This window comes from Rhopilema esculentum, chromosome 16, assembly GCF_057945365.1.
Source record: "Rhopilema esculentum isolate cy_ngs chromosome 16, ASM5794536v1, whole genome shotgun sequence".
NCBI classification, from domain to species: domain Eukaryota; kingdom Metazoa; phylum Cnidaria; class Scyphozoa; order Rhizostomeae; family Rhizostomatidae; genus Rhopilema; species Rhopilema esculentum.
In genome coordinates this window covers 2,386,080-2,406,610 of record NC_142830.1, presented here as the reverse complement: position 1 = coordinate 2,406,610, position 20,531 = coordinate 2,386,080, and the positions used below count along the sequence as shown (strand labels likewise).

General features: G+C 36.9%; 1 protein-coding gene across 1 annotated transcript; it reads right to left on the bottom strand.

Annotated features, from left to right (window-relative positions):
* Positions 1 to 419: 419 nt before the first annotated feature.
* LOC135682616 (uncharacterized) lies at positions 420 to 19,075 on the bottom strand. The gene is made up of 20 exons (XM_065197580.2): positions 18,807 to 19,075; positions 13,658 to 13,759; positions 13,091 to 13,194; positions 12,358 to 12,450; positions 11,563 to 11,809; positions 10,890 to 11,010; positions 9,643 to 9,779; positions 8,954 to 9,199; positions 8,279 to 8,574; positions 7,841 to 7,910; positions 7,259 to 7,329; positions 6,403 to 6,531; positions 5,777 to 5,905; positions 5,047 to 5,175; positions 4,785 to 4,919; positions 4,295 to 4,438; positions 3,571 to 3,708; positions 3,034 to 3,117; positions 1,915 to 2,062; positions 420 to 1,568 (listed from the first exon to the last, which is right to left on the bottom strand). Exons 1-20 carry the CDS (start codon positions 18,935 to 18,937, stop codon positions 1,421 to 1,423), a joined length of 2,802 nt encoding a protein of 933 aa, XP_065053652.2. The 5' UTR covers positions 18,938 to 19,075; the 3' UTR covers positions 420 to 1,420.
* Between the last annotated feature and the right edge of the window lie 1,456 nt (positions 19,076 to 20,531).

Here is a 20,531-nt window from a genome sequence, read left to right as displayed (position 1 = left end):
TCCTCAAGTTTCCACATGGAACCCCTCAGACAACAATTTATAGAGATGGTTTTGGATAAAATTGTGAGATTATAAAATCATTCTAAGGGGATCCAGCGTTAGTTTTATGTAAAGGACATTTCTGGATAATCTTCACCCAGCTAGTCACCCTTTACAGTCCCCGATAATTTTTCTCTGCCACCTAGCTTGCCGACTACTACCCCCAAACTCCCACCAAATTGACACCACCCTCCAACCAAACTGACCCCACCATCCTACTAAACTGAACGCACCCTTCTACCAAACTGACTCCACCCTCCTACCAATCTGACCCCACCCTCCCACAAAACTGACCCCATCCTCCCACCTAACTGAAAAGTTTCCCGGCTCTTCACCCTAATCCTTGACACAGAATGGAGCAATAAACAAAGCGCTAGAGATAGGATGTAAAACTGTAGCATTGTTTGATCAATGAAAGGAACGAAGAAAATGTTCCAGTTAATTCAATTTGACATCATCATTCTTACTGTATGATCCACATACGTATAAAATGTTATAATAAAGCGATGAATTTATGTTCATTTTGTCAAAGGTATTGCCAGGGACGCCTGAACGAGCAGAGTGGTAAGGGAGCAGGCTTGAGTAAAAGGGCATTTAAAATAATTCCAAGCTACCATCATTTCTTTCGTAACTGTCATTATGTTTCGATCTTCTGTAGGTATCTTGAAAATCGTCTAAATTTTGGCAATAGAAATTTCTTTACAAGTTTTGAGACATTTCGTCACGAATATGGCAGGACAGTCAGAATTTCATATGAATCTTTTGATAATTACAAACCAATGGCAGTTCTATGAAAAGGGCACTTTGGTCTCCCTTGCCTCTTCTATCAAAAGACAACAGAAGTGGATGACCCCCCGCCCCCCCACTCCGGCGTCCCTGGGTATTGCTTATATTCTATATAACTAACAGCTAGAGTGTACAAAAAAAGTAAAAAATCTAAAAGAAAGGGAGACGAAATCTAGTGCCGATCTGGCTGTGTTTTACCAGCAGTTATAATATTCACCATCAAGGATATTTAATGTATCATGCCGATCAATGCTTAAATCCCAATATATAAATTATTAGCAAATCTTGCTAAAAATGTTCTGTATTTCTGCAAAAGTTTCATATAAGATTAAATCACGCCTGCTCCATCACAAATGGATTGATAAATGAGTTTGATAACAAAATGATAAGCTGACATTTTATAAAAGTTACTCCTTTAAAAGTGCAGTTAGAGGAAAACATGTGCATTATGTACGAAATTTAATAAAATTATGAAACCTAAGGTAATATCAAGGTATTACTTGAAACCACAAACACTGAGAATACATCATAAAATGCTAGTTATTCAGAATAATGTACATCCGCATCAAATTTACATTGACTTTTGAAACAGCATTTAACATGAAGATGCAGAGTTTTCAACTTCTAGCTCCTTCGTGCTTCCAACGATCCCATAGACTGGGTTCTGGAAGGCATTAAAACTGTCTGGTGCTTGTGGCAAAGGCTCGGTGTAAACCTCGTCAGGAAGGCCACTCATAGTAACCCTGGAAAGAAAACATAATTTACAGAGTTCAAACATTCATTTTGATATAACCAACGCACATTGAAAGCGCGCACATTTAATCAAAAGTGACTTTTGTTATCTAGACAGATGTATTCTATAGCGACTTGCAATGGTCTAAATTTTGCCAGAAAACACTTTTGATATCAAGATTGTGTAATATTCAGTTATCACATCAAGATTATGCATAATATAGAAATAAAATTAAATAGAAAAAAAAATTAAAATTGTCCTCTAAAATAATTGGAGGCAACCGCTCCCCTCGCCCAGATGTCCGCCACTGTTTTTAACGATTAAAGAGTACAATACAAGTACTAATTTAGCCTTACCGTGAATCTGATTTATCTCCAGTTGAATGCATTGATGTTTTTCGTCTCCAGTAAAGCACAGCAAGAACGATAAAAACAACAACTAGGAATACAGCAACTACTGGCACAGCAATCGAAGTGACTGGAGTTTTATTGGCGGATGATGCTCCTGAAAAAAGAATGGAAGATAGACGTAGTGAGAATGTTCACTATTCCCAAAAATGATTGTTCACCAATGAAAATTTTATTGTCAACTCTCTACATGTTGCGAAATCGTTGTGATTTAGTGGACAAATCCGATGTTGCGAAATCGTTGTGATTTAGTGGACAAATCCTAACTGTATATAACATTCGGTTGAAACATACACATTTTTACAAACTTTTGAAAATTAGAAATCTCATTCTTTTGTAGAAATAGCCAATAAAAGTAATTTCGTGTACTTATATTTCCATTTCTATTTTTGTTATGGGAACATAAAAGATATAGCATTATGTCCCATTTAGTATTGAATTTGTACTTTTGCAGAGTAAATTTGCACATGACCTTGTCACACTTGGTATCAGTGTCTAAAATGTTAATTTAGATGCTAGATGGCAAGAACCAACATGCCAATATGTCGCGGTAAAAAGCACCTTCCGTTAACAATAAACACGTGAATGTTTGAGGAGAATAACATAGGTATACTAGGACCTAGGGCGAAGTTTGGAAGAAATCCGCTGAGTTCTTGGGAATCGCGCGTTAGTATGTCGTCTTTATTGATATTACTAAGCATAAGATTGATGATTTTTACCAGAAAAGAAGGCGGAGTCTGTAGTTTCACATTCCTCGGAAGGAAATCAAATCCAATTTGTGAAATATCTCTTTAATAGGCTCCAAGCCAAAAATTTTTCGCTTAAATTAATCATCAACGTACTAAACGTACTACAGCAAACTGCTCATAAATTCTGCATAAATTTTGATAAGCAGTCTTTGACAATTGAAGCGTTTCTTTTAATTTTCCATTAGTCTTCAACTTCTTATTCAAATAGATAATTTTTTGTACCAGTGCATTAAGATATCATTTCATAAAACCTGATTATATCCTAAAAGGTCTACTAAAACTAATCGTTTTTGCGCGAAACTATCTACATTATCAATACCTGTGCATGAACCAGTCACGTGGTCACATCCTGTGCACTTGCATTTTGACAAGCAATCTTTTCCAAAAGTTCCAGTCGAACAAGCTATAAAATATCAACTTTAAATTATTAACCTTAACTTCAAACACACAATTCTAACCTCTAAATTAGGTCATTATGTTGTTCAATTTTTTTATCTTTAGCTACTGATAGCGACATTAAATGGTATTAAGTAGCAAATTTATCTTATATAATAACTTGTAAATATATTTTAGATCAGGCCTCGTACATAACAGAATGCAAGATAAAATATTTTTATGTCATATTGAAAACCATTTCTTCTTAACTTTTTATGTCGCATTAGATGCAGAATAAATTGCAAGTAAAAAGGCATCAGAATCTTCAAATGAAAAAGAAAAATGCAAAATTGGTTTCTAGCTTTAGTAATGAAGTAACTGTAAATGGCAATAAACAATGTTTTTGAGGTTATTAGGGGCAATCTAGTAAAATGACGATGTTGATTTTTGAGTACAATAGCAAAGAACTAAATTTACTTACTGTCATTGCAAATATACCCTTGATAGCCTGGACTGCAGAAGCAAGACCCATCTTCATGATGGCAATCGCCAGACATATGCTCCATATTGCAAGGGCAAGCAGAAAGGCACTGGTGGCCAAAGAATCCCTTGTCACATTCTGTCGGGGAAAGGAAAAACATCATTCCCGTGTATCATTCAACAACAGCTGTATAGGTCTAAGTATAAGAGGACAAGGAGAGTGGAGCTACCAGAGGATGAAGTAATTGCAAGCAAACTCGCGGGTTCTCTTGACATTCAACATACAAGTATTTTTATTTCAATGCCATATAATTTTTCAGTGCGTATCACCTTGCAACAAGACACGGAGATCTATCTGTCTCAATATACAAGTAAAGTTATCCAAAGAACAAGCTGAAACTTTTAAAGCTGAACTATTCAAGGTAAATTAGGCAGGCTAGAGTTTCTAGCTTACGATTCCATATTGATACACAGGCTCAAATTACAAAGAACTTTTAGGAGATTTTGAAAATTAGGTGAAACCTCAAAGGAAATATTGTGAAGAAAATTAATGTCCAACTTTTATGAAAGTACACATTGCCTAATTTTCACTTTAATGACTATAAACATGGACGCTGCATTTCGAATTCAGTTAAATTATTACCACGAACAATTAATTTTGAACAAACAATTAAGCATTTTGAAATGATGGAATGTGTTTATTATCTGAAAACAATCTAACGTACGTTTAGAGCAATTTCGTCCAATCCAGCCTCTTTTACACTTGCATTGACCAGTGACAGCGTCACAAGTTTTCAGATCTTTGGCGTTTTGAGGATGACAAGAGCATTGATTGGAGCATCCAGGTCCAAAAGTTCCAGTTTTGCAATCTACGAAAGCAAAATGATGCAGATACGAACCACTTAGATCTAGATATCTAATGTACGTAAGTAAACCAGATCGACAGACACAAATAAGAATGCAATAAAAGTAACTTTCCTTCGTGATTTGCTAAGAAGGTATGGAGATTTTTAGCGGCCGCACAAAATTTAAAAAATTATAAGTAAAACTGAACCTGTAGCAAAAATAGATACTCCGTTTTGTACTTACGTCAAAGTAGACGTATGCCTTTATCATTGAGACAAATGGATCTGGCTAGGCGTGGCATTGAAAAAGCTACATGATCAATTACAAGAGAGGAATCATTGCAAAAAGAAAATCGTTTTCCTAACATACCTTTATCGCAGCTTTCACCTCGTGAGCCAGCCTTGCATCTACAGCTGCCGCTCTTCGAATCACAGGAGATCGAGTTATGCTGTACACAAGAGCAGGCCAGTTGGCATCCTTCTCCATAAAACCATTGATCGCATGCTAAAGTTAGAAAGGTATTTTCTTTTCAGTTAGCTATTAGGTATCTTAAAACTTTGGTAATTATTAGAATTCAATGCAACTTTACAACAAACAGGTAAAAATGGGATCTAATGTAAATTAAACTTACATTTGTCACACTTTTGTCCAGTCCAGCCAGCAGTGCAGCGGCATTTTCCATCAACAGGGTCACATTGCGCACCATTTTTGCAGTCACAAGGTTTACTACAATGCTCGCCATATTTTGAGCCATCGCAAGCTGGCAAGAAAAACAATGAAATGCTCTAGCTCTAGGAGTAAGATTTGATTAAGATTTCCTCTCGTGCTTTGAATTTTATATGACACATGATGTTCTTAATCAAATGCTAATGAATGGTTCCAATATTTCCTAGTTTATAGTCATGCAGATTTGGAAGAGTGGCACTAAATTTTTCGTGGGTGCAAAACAATTCATTAGAGAAGAGACAACATTCTGCTCTCACTTATTCCAATTCCTTCTTTCGTTTTTCTGTTTCTTTTTCTTTGCTTTTGCTATCGTTTTCTATTTCTATTCTGTTTAACCCTGAAAAAATTCTGAGCGGACAGAGTATAAAGCCAATTTTTGTTGGCTGGGAATTGCTTTGTGTATGACATAAAGAATGCTCTCTCTTTGATTAGCATAATTTTGAGAGGGTTCCTCCGTAAGAATTTCTACTTCAGACATTTTTTGTTATTTATTGGTTATATTTAAATTGCGTTGTATGTCGTATCTAAGCAATAGAATTCTTATTTCGTATGTAGAGAAATGACTGAATGACAATAATCAAATGAATAACTTGATAAACAACGCCATGTAAACTTGAAAATAAACGACAATTTACTTTTATTGCAAGTAATTCCTTCCCATCCTGCTTTGCAGCTACAGGCACCATCCACGTGATTGCATGTTGCGTTATTCATGCACGCACAAACCATTTTACATTCTCGTCCAAAGCTGCCATCTGGACATTCTAAAAGACAGAGCAAAAGAGTCTAAAAGCACACACATTTTTTTACCAAATATCAAAAAAGCTTTTAATCCAGATAATCATTGGAATTGACAACTCAATAGCTAAAACCAAGTTCCAGGATTGCTTAAGATCTTAAACAAATAGTGATGTTCAGTAAGTTTAACATTATTCCAGAAATTACAATGAAGTCACATCACAGTTAAAACAACATCCAGTAATTTATTCGACAAATACATACAAACCTGCAACTTGATCAAAATTTTGAAGTATCCTGTCTGTGTTGAATTAGATGAACCGCATATAATGATATTCATAGCATAGTATGTTATTGATTGTACAAAGCATAATTTGATAACCGAAGAAATGAAAACGTGTAATAGAACCATGGGCAAAATCAGAATCAGTACATATTAGAAAAGTACTTCATAACACATAACAAAATATATCGTATTTATCATAAAACTATGATAACATCAAAGGTTCTACCAAATACCTACTTCGCTCACACTTGTCTCCAATGTACCCAGGCCGACAAGTACAAAAGCCATCGAAGTGTCCGCAATTTCCGTTATTTCGACAAAGGCACGTTTGCCTGCAATACGGGCCAAATTTTCCACGCGGACAGACTACGAGAGAAGAAGTCAGCAAAATATTAGAACTAAAGAAGTGATTCAAAAAATAGGCAAAATTTTTGGATCTGAACAGGTTGCAAAAGTTGCAGTTTTAGATTTTATAAAATAATCAACAGGTTGAATCAAATTGCCAGTTTAGAGAATCAAAGTACAGTCAGAAGACAAAGTTCTAGTTACAAAGTTAAGAGTTCGCGGCCGACACTGAACTCTGGGAGTTGTGGGCAGCATTTACTCCTTACATGATTCTATATCTGACACCTCCTTCGCACGGATTCTTAGTAAAAAGTTTTGAAAAGAACTAGGTATGTGCTTCCCAGCATTTTCTGTTGATTTTTTCATCTTTCCAACAATAACATCTCGCTTAACAACAATTATCCATACACAACCTTCGACATTCATCCGTAATAACAAAACAAACCGTTAAGGCCTGGCCAAACGAATAAAACATCTGCATCATTTTGTACCAACATTGTTAGACGATATTTTATGGCCTGGCCAAACGAATCAAAGAAACGATAAACATCTGTGATGTTCAAGCGCTGCCGCACAGCTTCCTACAGTTCTTACGGTAGCACAGCTTTATTTTTTGACCGGGGCTTAACTTTCAAGTTTAACTTAAATTCTCAGGTTACAGTGCACGCTGCGGAGAGAATGATGTAATTATTGGGTCGGTCTATTGAAATTAATTACTTGTCAGAAAAAATATTGTCAGAATACAAACCTGACTCTACTGAGCAATCCTGTGACTCCCATCCTGGTTTACATGTACAGTTGCCGCTTAATGCATTGCATCTGGTAGAAACAACAAAATCAGTAAGATGAATGAAAGAAGTATTTTTGTTTGCAAGCATTCAGAGAAGACAGAAGGGCTGCAGGGTAGGGGGCAAAGCGCAATGAAAAAGGGCAAAACAATAGCAAAGTAAAGAAACTTGCTTAATTTTGCTAGGGGCAGCCCCTAAAGCTCCGGCGCCACTGCGAACATTGTTTAGTAAAGAAGCCATGCAAGTTAAGGATATCTGCAAGTGGAAAAAGAAGCGATTGGACATTGGTAGGCTCACTAGAGCAGAATGTAACTTGTTTTAAAATGCAATTTCATCGCAAGACTTCTTTTTATCATTATTAGAAACCCCTTTTGCAACCAAATGAAGTTCATGATTTCTATCGTAAAATTGAAGGTCTCTTGAATGTTGTTTCTTCCTCTATTAGCACGAAAAATGTTTGCTATACAGTAACAATCATACAATTATATCAAAAATGACGAAAGATGACCAGAAAAAACCCATAAAAAGAAAATATAATTCACTTCTCTGTAGTCGTTTGATTACACACGCAGCTTTGAGCACAGCCAGGTCCAAACGTCCAATTTCCACAAACTAGCAATAAAAGTGAACAATTTAAAAAAATTGTACTGAAAATAATTTTCTCTATAGAGAGTTTATAGTGATACGACGTGGAAAATTATTATTGGGAGTATGAAACTATTAATCCCAGCAAAAATTTTTTTCAAGCTGCAAAATGGAAGGGGAAGAAATGTTTCCAACAATCCATCTATATATCATGTCAAATTTTTCTTGATTGAAAAAACTCTTGCGCGTTACAATACCTTTGCAAACCAAAAATTGAGCCACCACCTTCTTCAACAGTATCAGAATGATTACGTAGCCTTTAAGCTTCTTAAAAATAACTGGAAGAAAACTTAAGATATCAGCTGAACGATGAAAATTGAAAGTGGATCACTCACTAATGTCACAGTATTTCCCTTGGTATTCTCCAGTACATTGGCAGTTACCAGTGAATCTGTCGCAAACACTATGAGCAGAACATTTGCATCTCGTGTCACAATCAGGCCCATAGAACCCATTAGGGCACTTGTCCTCACAATATATGCCTGTCCATCCGTTAGCGCAGTTGCATTTCCCATCTGCTTTTGAGCATATCGCCCCGTTTTGACAATTACATTGCAAAGAGCAGTTGTGACCATATGTTCCTGTGGGACACTCGCTTTCGCATCTAGTGCCATTGAAACCTGGATTACAACTAACAAAGGAAAGAAAAATGACATACAGACAAGTTAAAGACAAGACGAATAAGCAGAAGTAAACTATATACGTGTCTTGTAATGGGTGTCAAAGATACATAGAATTCTCTGCATAATCTTGCAAACCCCTCCTAGAACCAAACACTAAACAATTTCACCCAAACTTCATCAACAAACTGTAATACGTTGACCTGTATGCTTTTTTAGTACTAAACCATTTAGCATTTATTGGAATTATAGTGTTTGTTTAGCTTTTCCAAACAGAATTGAAAAAAGAGGTATTGATAATTTTAAGAGTTTTTTTGTAGATCTAGAGATTTGCACCTCTTTACCTAGGAAAATTCCACATTTTGGGGTTGGGAGTTTGACTAGACTTACAGACAAATCCCTGATGTCTTTTCACATTGACCATTCACTGTACAGTTGCAATTCTTCTCACAAGGAACAGTTAAATTTGTTTTTGGATCAATCTCGCCACAGGGAGTGTTGCAATGCTCCCCTGTCCAGTCTTTATTACAATGGCATGTACCATTTACCCTGTCACATCTACTGTGATTCAAGTTACATAGGCAGTTTTCTATGCAGTCGATGCCAAATGTACCGTTCCGACATGGTTTGTCACACCTAGAAAAATCAAAAAGCAGAGATAATGCATAAAAGCCAGGTATTGAAATAAAGCTTTTGATACCCTTATGGGACGATAATTTAATACAGGCGGACAGTAGCGCTGATCACTAGAACAATCTATATAACAATGTAAAAAGTAGGACAAAAATGCCGGAAAAATGAAATTCACTAAGTGAAATTGAAACACTCGATAGTGAAGTTGCAGCATAAAGTAAGTGTGTTAGGAACATGGCACAAAGGTAACTTTTAGAGCATTGCAAAATTGGAAATAGCAAACCGACCACATGTTTCCTTGTTTGACCGTCCACGCTATCTAATTGCAGGTCTTCTTATTATAACTTTGCAAAGTGGACCGATAGTCTGGCCTCCAAAGAGAACAGACTAAGTATGCTGAAAAATCACTTTGCCATTAGACTGCAATTCGAATAGATGAATATTACCTGTTACCAAAGAAGCCTGCATGACAGAAGCATTGCCCAGTCTTTGCATCGCAATGCCTGGCATTTACACAATCACATCTTTGTAAACAATGTTTACCGAAAGTCCCTTCATCGCAAGGATGATTGCAAATGTTCCCCTGGTGAAGAAAAATATGAACATTCAAATCATTGCGGCAGAGAATACAACCTAGTTGGTAATTTGCAAATCGAAATATTAATTTTTTGCTTTGCAATTCTGTATCCTTCACAAATGCGAATCTTCTGGATCATATCTGCATCATTAATGGATGCTTAAAGATTGAGTCGCTGTTGTAAAATAAAACCAACTGTCTTCTTTCTGTTAAGAGGCATAAAGTCAGATCTATACAAACAAATTTTTACTTTAGAAAACAACCACCCTTCTAGCCCATGCAGTTATCTTTGCAGCCTTGTAAAAGGTAATGGGTCTTATAAGTTATTTCTTTTTCTTCAAATAGGGGATTATTTGAGAGAGGCCTGAATAGAGATGGAGAGCCTTGTACAACTCAGTTTGCATACATGAAGATTTGCATCATCTCAAGTACAATACTTGACATCCAAGTATGTCATTATCTCATCAAATACAAGTGATGTTTGATTTGTCTTCAAACAGGAATCCGACCCCAGTTTTCATGAATAAGCAATTCAACTTGCTGGTCTATTATTCAGGGCTTATAAATGAAATACAGAGCTTGCAGTGAAGGGGGGCTTGAAGTGGAAAAATATGCATTCTTCCCATCGCCTTGCGATAGGACATTGAGCACGCAAGCTGTTTCAACAAGTTATATACCGTGGTAGCAACAGAAAAATTGATTAAAATATCTAAAATTTAACTTGGAAGTTCTCAGTCAGCAATAAAAGCAGCTAGAAAGGTAGCTTTATCGACAAAACTCTCTAATGTACTTTCAATTGTTTAATATATCATTCTTTTATCAAGCATCTCCAGGAACTTCGGACGTCACTGATCTTATATAAGATAGCAAAATTAGAATGATCACTGTGATGCCGCCCAAACTTAAAGCACAAAATAATGCAGTCTGTCTGCCTAGCAAATGATTGCCATGAAGAATGGCATTTGAACTGTTCAATATGAGCTTCAGAGTCTGATTGGCTGTTATTGCTAGTTTTTCAATCAAGAATGAATTTACCTCCAGCAAAAATAGGATTTTGCATTAAGGGACAAGCTGCCTTTAAACTGCTATTAGGTCAATTAGATATAGATTTTATACCTTCCAACCGGCCGAACAGTTACAAGTTCCATCCACATGTGAGCAAGTCGCGTTATGCAGACAAGGACAGTCGTTGATGCAACCATCACCGTATTTCCCTACAGGGCATTTGTTCTCACAGCTATGAAATGAAGAACTTTTGATAAACAAATAAAAATTGGTGTCGTGACCAAATGGAAAAGAGGCGTACGCGGTACGATAAATTGGGATGTTGTGGAGACAACCATACCATAAATGCTCTTTTAGTGTAAATTACTAGCAAAAATAAATGTGTTTATAACTTTTTTTACAGAATTCATTCAGAAAGTTTTGATATTTGTATGCAGGATTCTATAAACGTCTGATTGTGCGAAGTTTTAACAAAGTTCCTAACAATAGCAAAAACAATCACAGTTATTATAATGACGGTTCCATCTTTCTTTTTGCCTCAGGACTTTTAACAAGAAAATGAAAATTCTTAGGCAAATATTAACAACCGAAGATATTTCACAGAAAAGGAGTTTTATGGGTAAAGAGCGAAGACCCATCCTCCCTCCGAAACCATTCCTTTTGTGTAACGTCTAGGCTTATTTCCTCAGGGCTTGTGGTCTAGGGGGTTTCAGAGCTTGTGCTTGAAACTGTTTAAAAAAATTTTACAACTTGAAAAAGTAAAAGAAGATTGAAAATAACACACCGTGTTCCGGTAAATCCAGTTGCGCATGAACATGAACCATCGACTGGACTGCAACTAGCTCCATTTTGACACAAGCATCTCTGGTTACAATTCAGACCAAATGTGCCGTTTGAACACGTTGTATTACAAGTTGAGCCGGTCCAACCAGCTGGACAAATGCATGCCCCTGAGATGTGATCACATGTGGCCCGGTTGTGACAGTCACATTGTCTGCTGCATTGTGGGCCGTAAGTACCTCTGGGACATTCTGGAAGATGGCGAAGTGGCAACTAAGAGAATGAACCTTAAAGCATATGATGCTAATACATTAGTTAAAGGCTGGCAAATACTAATTGCTAATTAGCCAGTCAGGGACATACCACACACAGGTCTACCGATTGGCAAATTGTGATTGAACGAGGGCTTAAGCCATTCTAATTTATCTGTCAATTTTTTCAGTAGTAGATTGATCTCGCAACCCAGTATTCTGGTAGAACAGAAATAGGGTATTAGGTAGTGCCTTTCATGGCCCTATCCTTTATTTGCTAATGTGAAAGATTGGTGCGTATTGTTCCGTTTAATGAAGAACAAAGTTACCAAAACTTTTCCTGTAAGAGACAGAAAGTCCTTTATCTTAGGGCCTGGAAATTTAAAAGGAAATCAAGATATGAAATATCTCAATGTAAATAAAGAATTCATCTAAAAACATCTCCCTTAACTCTTTTAGTCGAAGCTTTGTCGACAAATTGTCCTAGAGAAATCAGTCTATTCGGAAATAAAGGACACTTTTGATTAGCTGAAGATGTTTGCACTCACTGATACTGCAATCAACTCCACGGTACCCAGGATTGCAAGTGCAAGTATTTGGTGCTACGCAGCGACCATTTACGCAGCCACTGTTGCATCGAGCTAAAAGAGAATGTGCAAAGTTGCAGAAAAAAGATGGATGTGAAAATGCATCCATTAAAAGTACAAGAGGAAAAGAATTGCGACCTAGGAATACAAAGTAATCGGTATTGAATTCTCAAGTTAGGTCTGAGATAACAATCGATAGAAAGTTTTATAAATTACAGTGAAAAGAAGGTAATATATTTAAGAGAATACATACAAATTTTCATTCTATATGAAACACGAACAGAAGTTAAGCTAAGTGCTCTATACAGTGGTGTAGTGCTATCAAAATAACAAGAGGGGGCTCTTGCACAAAATATTGCAAAAAACAATAGCAAAGGAGGAATTTACCAATTTTAGACATTAACAAGGGGGGCTCAGCCCCCTAGCTCTACACTTCTGGCTCTATATATGAAATTTTTATCTAACGAAGGTCAACAAATGCAACAAAGAAATAGAGTTTTCATCTGATATTAATTATCGCAGCACCAAGATTTTATATCTTTAAGAAATGCGAGTTAATATACCCAATAGAAGATTCTTTGTTTGAAGCTCTTGAACTCCATGGAGCAAAGTTGGACTTTGGCCTGTTCGACTAAGGTTTTAGAAGCATCTCTTGAAAATATACACATATAAATGTGAAAATGTTTGAACTTACGTTGGCATTTATTCAAAGCATCTTTTTGGTATCCACTGCAACATTGGTTGACAGTAAAATACTCCGTTCTTTGCCTTGTTTGTGTTCTCAACACGTATATCGTCCTGGGAAAAGAGAAGTTTCCACAAGCAAAACAAAATATTAGAAGAGCAAAAGCTACGGAATGTAGACATGTTTGGAACCTACAAAAACAGGAAGACGGGGGAGAAAAAAACTGAGGAGGAAATAACCGGGGGCCCAGAAATATGCGGATAGATCGCTAATCAACGATTTCCTAACCATTCTACATGTGACCCCATTTTCCTACTTTCAAGTTGTAAATGAAGCTCTTTCAGATGTAAAAAGTAAAAAGAAAATATGAAAACGATTATACTGGCGTTCAAAAAAGGACTGAGAAACCCAAGGCTGGAATAGCATCAGTTTTCAATTGGCCATTTGATAAAAATATATTTATGATTGTCGTAAATATTCGCTGGGATCACGTCGATATAAATTCTATGTTAATTGCTTATTGCAACTTTTACGATTGACCAGCACACTGTGTTTGACCAACAGTAAAGCTCATACCGCCTTGCCCCGCATCTTTTGCGAACAAACCACCATCCACATTGAGTAGTTGTTGCTCTTGTCGTTCTTACACTAACCTGCACGGTGTATGATCGTATGCAGCTGAAAGAAAAGAAACCCTTTTGCAATTTCAACTTCAGTTCTAACCTGATTCTAAACACAGTTACACTATTATAAAGCAGAAAACAATATAAAAGACAAGCTCGCCAACTGCTTTCCTTCAGCTTGCTTGTAATGAGCTCATGTATGCAGAGAAAGAATTTGTTCTTTCTTAGTCTATCTATTCCAGTATTTCATGTTATTTCAATATCTAATGACAGTTTTTCATTGAACTACTTAAATTAATAAATAAATCAACAGATATTGATGGTTTCTTTTCACAAATACTGATTAATGCTGTTAACATAATTTCAAAGCAACCAGCAATACTTTTCGAAGAAATAATTGGAACTTTCCCCTTCTTATAGGATGGCATATAACACGGCTATATTTTCAAGTACACCCGTTTTAAAAACACAAAAAGACTATTGTACCCGAAAAAAAATTGCCGATCAGCATTCTTTTACCAGAATCTCGACTTATTGGAAGGGTAATGTTTAATCTTAAATACAATTTCATCAACTCGTACTTGTCTCTCCTTTCATATGGTCTAAGAATGCTATGTGAGACTAAAAGTCAAGTGATTGAATGGAAATATATCATATTGTACTGGATTCGGTCCTTTGTTCTCTCCTTTTTACATACTTATCAACGATAAACAAGGATGAAAAATGTTTTAAGACAATCAGATTGTTTGTTTACATTTTTCAACCAGCCAATGGTAATGTATATAAGGCAAAAGAGACCTTGAGAAAAAATAGCATGGGATCAGTCGCAACAGTAATGCTCGCATCGCCTATACAAAGCAGTAGGGAAAAAGCCGCCGCTACATAAAGTTAACGCTGAACGCGTAATTACGGAAGAGCTTTATGCAATTATGCATAGTATAGGAGTACATATATCTAAAACCTTGTCGCCCGCATTTTTGAAATTTGGTCATAAGCCAGAGAAAAGCAATGAAACGTTCAGCCCATTTTTTTATAAAATCAATGATAAGTTGGCCTACGTCTTTCCGCATTCTTTTTCTCAAACGCTCTCGCCTATAAAATGTCAATATGATAGGTTCGTAATTATTCATTTCCCATCTCGTACACAATCCATGTAAGTGGATTCATATCAGATTATTATTCAAACATTTGAACTTTAAATTGACGAAAACTGGCTTGAAAGTTTCATCGTTCTACAAATATGACAAAAATAAAAAAAATTGGCAAGAATTTATCCAAAGTGCTGCATTGTTGGCTGCTTATTGGCCTGCTCAACACCAACAATTTTAAGCAGATGCACTAACAGGGTCTCGCATGCTTGTGCGAATAAAAATTCTAAGCTTTCTGATAAGAGCACTCTTCGCAGGGAATTCGCATAAAAATTTCTGCCAGTGTAAATTGAACTTCGAATTCGAGAGAAAAACTCGCAGCTAAAAAATCGTGGCGAAAAATTCGCTTCGCGTGAAAACTTCGTCTCGTGTAAATCAGTTGATTGTATTCCGGGCCGAAACAAAAGGCTCTGGGACAAACGAATGTTTCCTTAAAGGTGATGTGTCCATATAAAAGGACTGCGTATACCCAACTTGTCAAGCCACCCATCAAAATAACGGTTTGCGATTGGTTAGTATTCTTGCGATGCAAAACTGCTCACATGAAAAGATAACCTCGCAGCAGGATAGATAAACAGAAGGGACCGTAATGACTGGGGCGATGACATGAAAAATCACATGTTTCTAAAAACCCGCTTGCTTTAGCTGGACACATTACCTTTAAAGAAGAAAGTTTGCCAAGGAATTATAGTTACTAGGCTAAAAAACAGCCGCACTGTTGGCTAGGTCATATCTTAATCCAATAGTCAGCAGTCCTTGATCGTTGCAAGTGATCAAGGAACGGATTTTTGGAAATAAAAGTTTCCAATAATTTTGCAATTGCTGGAGTTTCCAATAATTTTCAAACTGTAGCATATTTCCTTTACAAAAGTGTACTGGATGAGAAGCAATACAATGGGCAGCCACCAAACATGAATTTCATTCCGACGGCACTGAATGTAACAGAGGAATGCTCAATCAACAAGCCAAGTGCAAGTGCATATATTTTTGGCTGACAACATAGAAGGAATTTTCTTCTTTTAATCCACACTTGAAGGAGAAGTTCTTAATACATTTCAATTGCTTCCACTGGCGGGACAGTGGACTCTGTTGGTGTAGACTAATTCCTTTTCAAAGAAGATATAAAGCACCTTGAAGGATTCTAGGTACCAATAGACTATAAAAAATGTACAAATAACGTAGGTGTGGTTTTTTAAAATCCATTTATCACCAACCTGAAGAGCACCTAGCTACAACCACCCACCCACCAATAGCAATAGCTTTACTTCAGTATGGCAGCCCGGCAGTCCAAGTACACGCTTTTTTTATAACAACAAGTAAAGGCTGATTTCCACCAGGCGAATTTCGCTGCGAATTCGCTTCGAAATTGTTTTTGATTTCCACGAGACTGCGAATTCGCCGCGAAATTATATAATAATTTCCCCCAAAACTCAACTTTAAGGCGCCCATTTTCAGAACTGCACTCATGGCGAATGTTCCAAGATTGTTTTCTTACAAATCAAGCAAATTTGCCATGCTTTTACTGATTATTAGGTGCAAAGTATTTCGCCGCGAAAAAGTAGAAATATTTTCTACTTTCTTGCGAATTCGCTACGAAATCAAAAATCAAAACTGCGCATGCCTTGCTGCCTTCGTCAGCGATTCGCCGCGATTTCGCTGCGAAATTCGCCTCGTGGAAATCAGCTTTAAATTTAAGTTCAGGCTGACTGTTCTCAATTTTTTCGAAAATCTGAGGCTGGTTTGTTCCTAATTTGCTCTTACTTGCAATTGCAATTTAATAGGGTGTAAGCAGTGTGAGTGCTATCCTTTTCACTCTAGGGAGGTGTTCAGGCCTCATTTGCCAACAAAGTGAATGAGACAACCTTCATTTGCCGACAGGTTTGAATATTCACCGAAAAAGCACCGACACATGGCTAAAAATCTTCGATTTTGAGAAAAAACGTTGTAGAAGCTCAGCCTCAGCTTGTTCTTAATTTTTTTTCTTATAGAAAAAAAGAGTGTAAATTATGAGGCCAGTCGGAATTCTTAGTACGTTACGCTAAAATTTCGCATATTTTACAGGGCAAAAGTTCAAAAATTGACTGCAGATTATGAAAAACAGCGTAACAGGTATCGAGAAAAAGAATTGTTTTCACAAACTGCACGTTTTTGTCTAGGTTTAGAAGGCTTTCATATTACCTGGAATCAGTGGCGTAGCGTCCGGGTATTCAAGGTATTCAGTGAATACCCTGAGATTTCTCAGAAAAAATATTAATACGACGTATAATTGTAATAAGTAAAAAATGTTTTGGGGCTATTGATTCTGTTTGAATTCGTTACCTCCGATATTCTACATTTTGTACAAGTACAAAATATCATCAAATTCATGGAAACAATAACGCTGCGAAGCATAGAGAAGCTGGGAGATCTTTGAAGCTAATTTTGAAGATTGAGCTACTTCATGTTGTATGGAGATCGGTCATGAATACGCAGTGAATACCCTAGCCCGTACTTTAACCAATCAAAATGCTCCTTTCCATGAATAATATTTGCCGTTAATCAGCTAAAACAATGGTTCTGTACGCTGAGAAATATGCAGCGTACAGCCTCAAAGTTGGTTCAAAATAGTCTCGTTATGAGATCGATATAAACAGTTAATGAACGTCGGAGCGGTTGGAGTGATGGAGCTGCATCGAAAACAGTAAACATGACTTAATTAAAAAACTATTGCAATGTCCGTATTACTGTTTCATAATCATTCTCTCATTTGACCACTAAACTTAATCTACCAACATCAAAGTGGAAAGGAAAGGTAGGCTGCTACATAATTCTACACTGACTCGGATCTGTTCCCTCTTGAAATGCCAATTTGTTATTGCTTGCCAATCAGGGATGTTTCTGTTTGTATTATGTGATAGAATTAAAGTAAATGCAGATAGGCCTGGATAATATCCTTATAGTTGCCTGGTGTATTCAGTTATCTTGTTGGCCTATTTTGTTTGCATTATTCGAGCGCATTTATTTGCATTATTGTGCAGTCTCATCTCATTACCTTTGATTCTTTCAAATATTAACTTGTATTGAAAATATCACGATTAGGCCATGAAGAAAAAGTCTATACTGCATACCACAAAATCATTTATAACTCATGTTTATGCCCTATGTGAATAATTGTGAAACTTTCGAAAGCCCTTTTGTATTAAGGTATCAAGAGAAGGTGTTTACAGTTACTTCCTCTTTACATCAGTGCAAATGTTAGACGATTCAACAACAACTATTGGGACATATGTCGACCAGTAAAATTTTACTGGCTTTCAATGATATGTTTTGATTTGAATTACTTTTGATGAAATGGTTAGTGGTAATTTGATGCAACGAATGAGTTCGAAGAGTATATTTGAAGGGTCCTTTAGCAAAGTATCGTTTTCATCATAGTAATGCCCTGACAGTGCAGTACTTGCCAACCGAACCAAAAAGAAAATTGGATAAAATGTCATGAGCTAGTCCTCTTAATCTTCCTATTATCCCCCTATTTTCATCAAGCCCCATCGAGCCACACCCTGCCCCACCCTTTTGTTTAATAGAGAATACCCAGTTGAAAAGGTCACGCTACGCCACTGCCTGGAATTGATATTTGTCCATGAAAATATGAAAAACAGTAAACTATCGTATTTGTAATGTTTGAAACTTAAATCAGTCTTATGGATGAATTTACTAAAAAGCTTGAAAGGTAAACCGGCGGGTAGTTTGCCTACGAATCGTCAGAACGAACCGTCTGAATCGTCAGGCCTAAAGACCTCCTGCACAAGGTGGAAACTGGGGAGGGGGTGGAAAAAAAGGCTCCTAACAAAATAATTTGGAAAAAGCTCTTTTGTTTTTTAAAAGTATGGGGACATAAAACAAAACCACGTATTAAATGAATAGCAACTTTTATCTGGGTATTTCTTAATTAGGCCGGCTCGATGCCATACTTACGATCGTCTTACACTGCAAACATTGCTGCCAGTTGGCTGATTCGGTGGCCCGCTGCACGTCGCCAAAGATTTTCTCACCATCGCCAATGACGAGATTATCAAAACTGTCCAAAGAGGAATTGACGAGCTCATGATGAATGCTCTACCGTAACTATACGTATAGCAGATGAGAAGGATTCTAAAGAAACCCTAACATATTCATACTCTCCTTGCGCTCTTCGATGGGGATTACCACTTGCTTCCTACATCGAATCTATGGAAGTTACTAGGAAGTTTTAAGTAAATAACCACATCAGGGGATTGCGCGAGGCTAATTTTGCCATGGATACAGCACGCGTTCCAACAGGATCTGCTGGTTCCTGGTTGGACGCATCCAGTGCTTCCACTTTTTGCTCAACACCGAAAGAAGCCCTATTTTTACTAATAATTCCTTCCAAAATTTATGAAAAAGCCGTCCAATTTCTTTCTGCCGTGTTAATCGATTTAAATTGATAAATGACCTATTTTCGTTCTAGGAATGGCGGGTATCGACGCCACAATGGTAGTTATGAGTTCTGGCAAGGAGAATTATACTCGCATTACCCCCAGGGAGCTTATTAATTTAGGCAATTTTTAGATTGAGACCTTTTGGAGGGGGCTTATATGTAATGAGGGGGCGATTGCAAAAGCTTTCACCAAGTTTCCATACAAATATCTCGTTTTGCACGTTTTCGTGATTTTCAAGCTCATAAAATTTGCAATTCAACAAAGTACAAATCAAAGCACAAAGATACATTTTGATCCAAAATATTGAAATGTTCATTGTCTTGAGCGGTTTCTTCTTTTTTGAGCTATAATGGTGCACCTCTCAATTAAGCTCTATAGGGCCTGTTGTTGGTCTGTTGGTCAAAACAAGCAGAAACCTTTGAGCAATTTTTCTTAGGCTGGTGTTTCTTTCAAAATAGATTAATCTAAAGTATAGGAATATGACGAATGATTGACACAGCAGTGCACCAGTATACTGAGCTGGGGATGTCGCACCCCTGTCGCATACAACATGCAGACATAGTATATTTAAGGACGCAAATCCAGAAAAATTGATAGTTCTGGCACCTGGCACATTTGGGTAACTTTGCGCCCCCTGCATTTTAGTTGTGGGGTTGTTGGTGCACCCAAGATTTTGTGGAAACACTATGTTCTACAAACCGGGCATCGCAGAGGTCATTCATTTCAGAAAACATATCAATAACTTGACAATATTTTCAACAAAAATTCCTTATCGGTTTGAGATGTTAATTTGCTTTAGCCGTGCAAAAGTGTAAGAAGAGAAAGCTCTGATAGACACTGCCAACAATCTTTTTTAATAATTTTCTAGATATTTTGTCGTATTTCCAAAAATTCCTCCCAATTTCTTAGAAAATCCTTTCAAATTCCTTCTAAATTGTAAATCCTTCTTTTATCCTTCCAATTGACAAAAAATCCCGAAAAAAGGATAATCCTTCCAAGTGGAAGCACTGGACCCATCGTGTTCGAGGCATCCCCACGATCTTGCCCTTACTGGGGCAAGAAGTAGATCACTGTATCTCTGCATTTTTTCCTTCCGAGCCTTGAGCCACCCCCTGGAATATCGGCAGGTCGCTTTTATAGTCTCAAAAGAACTAGATAGAAACTTAAATCAGGTTCAAAGATCGAATAAAAATTGCAAGAAAGATATTACCGTCATTTCCTTCAGTGGTTGGCAGTTTCG